Raw genomic sequence first — 6186 nt, 5'->3', positions numbered from 1 at the left:
TGGTAAAAAGTGTTTTTTTGTTTTTTTAAAATTTTTTTTTTTTTTTTTTTTTTTTTTTTTTTTTTTTTTTTTTTTTTTACAATTCTACCAGGCTGTACTTTATTTCAGTTCACAATTTCAATCAGGCTTTTTTTTTAATTCTTAATATTATTGTTTAATTCCCAGACACGAAAATCCTTCAAACGCTCATCAACTCTCTGGACAAGGCTCACGTCTTCAAGCTATCCTCTCTCTACAAGGACATCCTAAGCGATGATCCGCCAATCCAAACCACTCAACCGGCCACACCCAAGAAATCCAAGAAGAACCCCGCCGGCAATAACTTCCCGGCCGAAGGCCGATATAACAACAAGGATAAGATCTACGTTCTCAATTTGTTCGGCAAACTGGTGTTTCATCCGGCTTTGAACGTGAAGGCCGGAGGGGCGGCTAAGGCGGCCGGAGAGGCCGCAGGGCCGGCCCTCAACAGTGAGGATGAGGCGTGGAAGTATTCCCAGGTGAGCGAATGAAGTGAAGTGTGCTTTTTATTAAACGGATGATTTTGTTTTTAGTTTATCTGTATTTAGATATTTAGAATGTACGAGCAGCCTTGTTAAGGTGTCTCCAAACATACGAGGAGAAAGTAGGTATGTTATCGAGTATCGAGGCAATGTGGACGGTTTAGTTCACATCGATTGACGGCCGGTTGTAGAGTTGCGCGTCTGCCTTGTAAGTGTTGGGTCGCGGGTTCGACCCCCAAAAAAAATTGGACTGAGGAAATGAACTGTTGGTCAGTGTTATTGTTACGCTGTTCTCCTTGGTCTCAGACGCCTTACCTTAGACTGCGGGAGGAAAGGAACTTTTCAGTCCTATCCGAGCAGGATTAACAAGGTATTACACTGCTGGGGTATAGAATAGAATAGAATATACTTTGTTTATCCTGCCCGAATAGGACTGAAAAGTCCCTCTACCCCAGCAGTCTAAACAAGGTCTCGTATATTTGATGGGTTATTAAAGAATAAAACGTACACTAACAATTCATTAAAATAGGGACTTTTTAGTCTCATTCGAGCAGAATAATCAAGGAATTCTATTTAATTAATGTGGTACAATGTTAATTTGTCACAGGTGGAATATGTGTTTGACTTGGCGCTGGGCATTAACCCATGGAACCATGAGGTGGCCACTGCCTACAAGAAGGCCCTGTTCTCGCTGCTCTTCGTTCCAACATTATCCAGCAGCTCAATGAAGAAGAGAAATCTTTTCTTCTAGATCAGCTGCTTCTGTTTTGCTACAAGAGATCCTATGTCAGTGCTCCTGTCTATTATTACATTGAGAATTTCCTCAAAATTGTAAGTTTTCTGTCATATTCTATTTAAAGATGTGGCCATGGTAGGGCATTCCCTGCTAAGGTCAAGAACTAAAAAAAAAAAACTTTCATGTTATAGTAGGAGTAGGTGGTACTGTTGTGGCAACTCCTAAGGTCTTATTGTCCTAAAACAAAAGAGATATAAAAGACAGGGTAGGAAAAAGCCAGCTGTTCTGAGAACACACCTTATTTGTTTGAGGATAAAATCTGCCCCAGTTGGGAATCAAACCTACAACCTGTTGCTTACAAGGCAGATAGTATGTAATCAAACCTACAACCTGTTGCTTACAAGGCAATAGTATGTAATACCCTCTAAGCTAGCTAAGGCTGTTTAACATGGAGATGAGCATTTTCCTCACGAGGCTGTTTGCACCCCGAACTTGAAGTACAGAGCCGAAAAACTTCGACCCCGTCGGGAATCGAACCCGGGATCTCCGGCGTGCAAGCCGAGTGTTGTGATAGTAAAAAAGAAAAAATCATTTGGACATATTTCAGGGCCTGTCTGTGGTGTAGTAATGTTGAGTTTATGTTTATATTGTTTAGGTATCGATTTTTTGAAAGTCGTTATGTTGCAATCTGCAACATCCCTATTGTCGATGTAAACAGACCATTTCTTTGGACTTGATTTTACAGTTCTAGTCTCACGTGTCCATTTCAGAAAAACGTCAAAATCACGCCGGAAATTTCCAACTGTTGGAACAAATCCCTGGAAATGCTCGCCAAGTTGAACCGGAAAATCGCCTCCTGTAAATCAAGCAACAAATCGAGCTCCGGAAAAATGGAAAGCAAGAAATCCATTCTGATCGCTTTCCAAACGATGTACTTGCAGCTATGCCTGTATCTGTTTTTGGACAATTCGATTTCCATTGATGGATCTACTGACGATCTCAATCTGAACGTCTACGCCAGGTTTGCCAACAATCTCCTGCACGTGTACTCAAAGAAGTCACCGGGCATAGTCGACGCCCTGTGGTCAGAAATCGAGAACAACGTAGTTCTACAGTATTTCCCTGATTGCTTTTCAGATGATGAGAACGAGCCTCATTGGATTGAGGTCATCACTGAGCTGTTCCTCAGTCTGTTGTCGAAGGACTCGGTACTTCTGAGACACCTGGTGGCCAAAGCGTTCAAGCTACTCGTCCCCGTCATCAATGTACAGGCTGTTCAACAAATCTTGCAGGTATGTAGATATTTAATTCAGTTCAATTTATTTATTTTTATTATTTAATAAAATAACAGATATATAAAGGTGTTTTTCCCAAGCTAATATTGACTTCTAAGAAAAACGATTTATTCTTTCTACGCTGAATATATATCTCGTGATACAAAAGTGGATCACACCGTACCACCAGCATAGTGACTGTGATACAAAAATGGATCACATCGTACACAATGTGTTAAGAAAAAAGCTTTTTATTATTTTATTTCCGGATGTAGAGGTTGTTTAAAGAAAATTTTCTTAGATCCTTCCCTTTTTCCAGCTCTTTCACGAGATCTCTATTATATTTCCAGGTTTTAGACCCGACCAAAAACCCGCTCGAGGGACAACTAGAAGAAGAAGAAGACAGTTCGGATGAAGATGAAGAAGGAGAAGAAGATGCCAGCAGTGGAGAAGAAGAGGAGGATGATGAGGAAGAGGAAGAATCGGATATAGATGAAGAATATCTGGGGAATGAGAGTAACACGGATAAGCTGCCGCTGAATATATATATCAATCTTTTATTAGACGAACTGCTCAACTATTGAGTTGCCAATTGACACAGTATACTAAGTCAGACACAAATTTTATAAAGTTTAAAGAAATAATTTGACGATGTGATTAGACGATGGACGATGTGATGTTCCTTTCAAAACAATAATGGTTGTCATAACTTTATAAGTAATAATATAAGTATGTATAATGTACATAGGTAGTTTATTGGTATCAAATGCTGGGAATTGACCATCAGGTCATTTTCCTTTAAGTTCTAAGTTCATATCTAACAAGAGCTAGCGGCTCGGCGAAAGCACATTGAATACAATGTATCACTCAAGTTAAGCAACCTTTCGAGTGAACGCATAACGGCATAACCCACTAACCATCTAGAATATAATGTACATAGGTAGTTTATTGGTATCAAATGCTGGGAATTGACCATCAGGTCATTTTCCTTTAAGTTCTAAGTTCATATCTAACAAAGCTAGCGGCTCGGCGAAAGCACATTGAATACAATGTATCACTGAAGTTAAGCATCCTTTCGAGTGAACGCATAACCCACTAACCATCTAGATTGTAGAAGATCCGCTTTTCCTGACCCAACTTAGTGTGGGTGAGGACAAAGTAAGTAGGCAGGTAGGTTATCGCCGAATGGTGGGTGAAACCTCGAAATGCCCATTCCCACGTGTCGAAAGTTTCATCCGATTTTTCCCGAGTGTCCTGTAGATAATGTAATTTAAATGAGGGTGTTCCCACTACACACGACACGATTTTTTTCCGAACGACAGTGGACACGGACCTTTAGCAGTAATACAGTGAGTGACGTTGAACCCCATTTTTTCCCGAGTGTCCTGTAGATAATGTAATTTAAATGAGGGTGTTCCCACTACACACGACACGATTTTTTTCCGAACGACAGTGGGCACGGACCTTTAGCAGTAATACAGTGAGTGACGTTGAACCCCCTTTAAAAAACAGCTTTTTATTATTTTATTTCCGGATGTAGAGGTCGTTTAAAGAAAATTTTCTTAGATCCTTCCCTTTTTCCAGCTCTTTCACGAGATCTCTATTGTATTTCCAGGTTTTAGACCCGACCAAAAACCCGCTCGAGGGACAACTAGAAGAAGAAGACAGTTCGGATGAAGATGAAGAAGAAGAAGAAGATGCCAGCAGTGGAGAAGAAGGAGAAGAAGAGGAGGATGAAGAGGAAGAGGAGGAATCGGATATAGATGAAGAATATCTGGGGAATGAGAGTAACACGGATAAGCTGAGACAGGTGGTCAACCAGGCCCTGGGAATGAACGGCAATATAACCGACGCGGTAAGTTATTCGATTCCCAGAGAGGGCAAATATTGTTTTATTATAGAAGGGCCAAGAGGAAAAAAGGACTAACCCACAAAATCTTTGTTTTTTTTTTTCAGTTTTTACTTTCTTTTGACTAAGCCACAGTCTAAAACACACTATCCACTAGTAGAGGAACTATTACTATAGTAATATCAGCTGTAGTTTAGAAGTTATTAGAAATCCCGTTTGTGTAACCCCGTACGGAACATTCGTGTACAATTCCTAGATTTTAACTCCAAATATCTTGATACGAGGTTTTTTTTTTTTTTAAGATGAGTGTTCCACCGCCGTTTTTATTTCGTAGCAATGGAACAACTGCTACATTAGACGCTTGTGGCCTGTGTCGTAGCATGCCCATCCCGTAGTATGCCTCTCATCAGATGGGCGAGAAGAGACACAATACTTCCCATTTAGGTGCTGGCTCAACACGAGAACACCAGAAAGTAACCCGTTGAAAAATTTGCAATCGAAAAACGAGTACAAATTTTTGTCGAAATTACTGTCATAGATCTTCTGAGCAACTTTTTCACCACCCTAAAGTCATCTAGGCACCTACTTTCACCAGGTTGTTATTTACATATTATTACATACTATTGTAGATCTTATGCACTTATAGGTACCCACAGAAAAACCCCCAAAATTTTTTTTTTTTTTTTTTTTTTTTTTTTTTTTTTTTTTAGTTTTTACTTTCTTTTGACTAAGCCACAGTCTAAAAACACACTATTAAGGAGCGCGGTAGCGCTCCGCCCCGCCAAGTCAAGAAAGTTTGACCGCTCCACTAGTAGAGGAACTATTACTATAGCAATATCAGTTGTAGTGATAGAAGTTATTAGAAATCCCGTTTGTGTAACCCTGTACGGAACATTCGTGTATAATTCCTAGACTTTAACTCCAAATATCTTGATACGAGGTATGTGTGGCTTAGTCCGTTCTTCCCAATTGAGTAGCTACTTTAATCGAGTAGCGACCAGTGGCGGCATTACCAGTGTAAAAAGTATTATTACTATTGTAATTTAATAAAGGAAGGACGGACTAAAAAAAGAGGAAGAATCTTCCTATCTTCTTAATATTTAATTTATTTTAGGTACCATAGCGATTTGTAAAATAAAAAATCATTTTGATTACAGGAATCCGTCGACATGAGTGACATGGACATCGCGGAGGGTAAACAGCTGGACGCGGCCTTAGCGCGCGCGTTCTCGGCCGTCAAGAAGCCAGGCTCGTCCAGACCGACCAAGCGCCAATCCAAAGCGGAACAGCGCGTGGTTAACTTCCGCGTACGTGTATTAGACCTAGTGGAATCCCTCGCCTCCTCTCCGCACGCAACTGGCAGCGTCGCGCTGGATATTTTGGCAACCCTGTTTGTTCTACTTCGCCATACACTGGCGCTGCCGAGTCAGAAGGCGCTGGAAACGAGAGTGAGAGCTGTGCTACGCCAGTATGCCTGGGTGGGGAGCAAGAAGGGAGCGCTGAGTGGGAGTGGGGAAGTGAGTGACGACCTGTTGGCGGATGTGCTGCTCAATAGCGTGCTGGAGAAAGGTAAGTTGAGTGGGTAAGGCCAGCCACTCACTATCAGGTAGACCTGACAGGCGGACCTGGTCAAGTCTACCTGATAGCTGACCTAACCCACAGTTAGTTCAGTGTAACGCAGTGCCATGTAGAATAATAATAATAATAATAATAATAGTGCTTATTTATACTGCTCGCATAGGACTGAAAAGTCCCTTTACTCCAGCCAGCAGTAGGCTACTACTATTATTGTGGTCAAATTCTCAAAATATATTGAGGATAAAATTC

General features: G+C 40.9%; 1 protein-coding gene across 1 annotated transcript in view; it reads left to right on the top strand.

Moving 5' to 3' along the window:
* LOC103506181 overlaps positions 1–6186 on the top strand; it is a 31111-nt gene that overhangs the window by 12796 nt on the left and 12129 nt on the right. The window contains exons 9-11 of the mRNA XM_026821297.1: positions 2374–2528; positions 4126–4365; positions 5517–5928. Of these exons, the coding sequence (XP_026677098.1) occupies positions 2374–2528; positions 4126–4365; positions 5517–5928 (807 nt within the window). The remainder of the gene's footprint in view (positions 1–2373; positions 2529–4125; positions 4366–5516; positions 5929–6186) is intronic.

Source organism: Diaphorina citri, unplaced genomic scaffold (genome assembly GCF_000475195.1).
Source record: "Diaphorina citri unplaced genomic scaffold, Diaci psyllid genome assembly version 1.1 scaffold220, whole genome shotgun sequence".
Classification (NCBI taxonomy): domain Eukaryota; kingdom Metazoa; phylum Arthropoda; class Insecta; order Hemiptera; family Psyllidae; genus Diaphorina; species Diaphorina citri.
The sequence above is the reverse complement of the archived record's forward strand: the minus strand, read 5'-3'. Positions and strand labels throughout refer to the sequence as shown.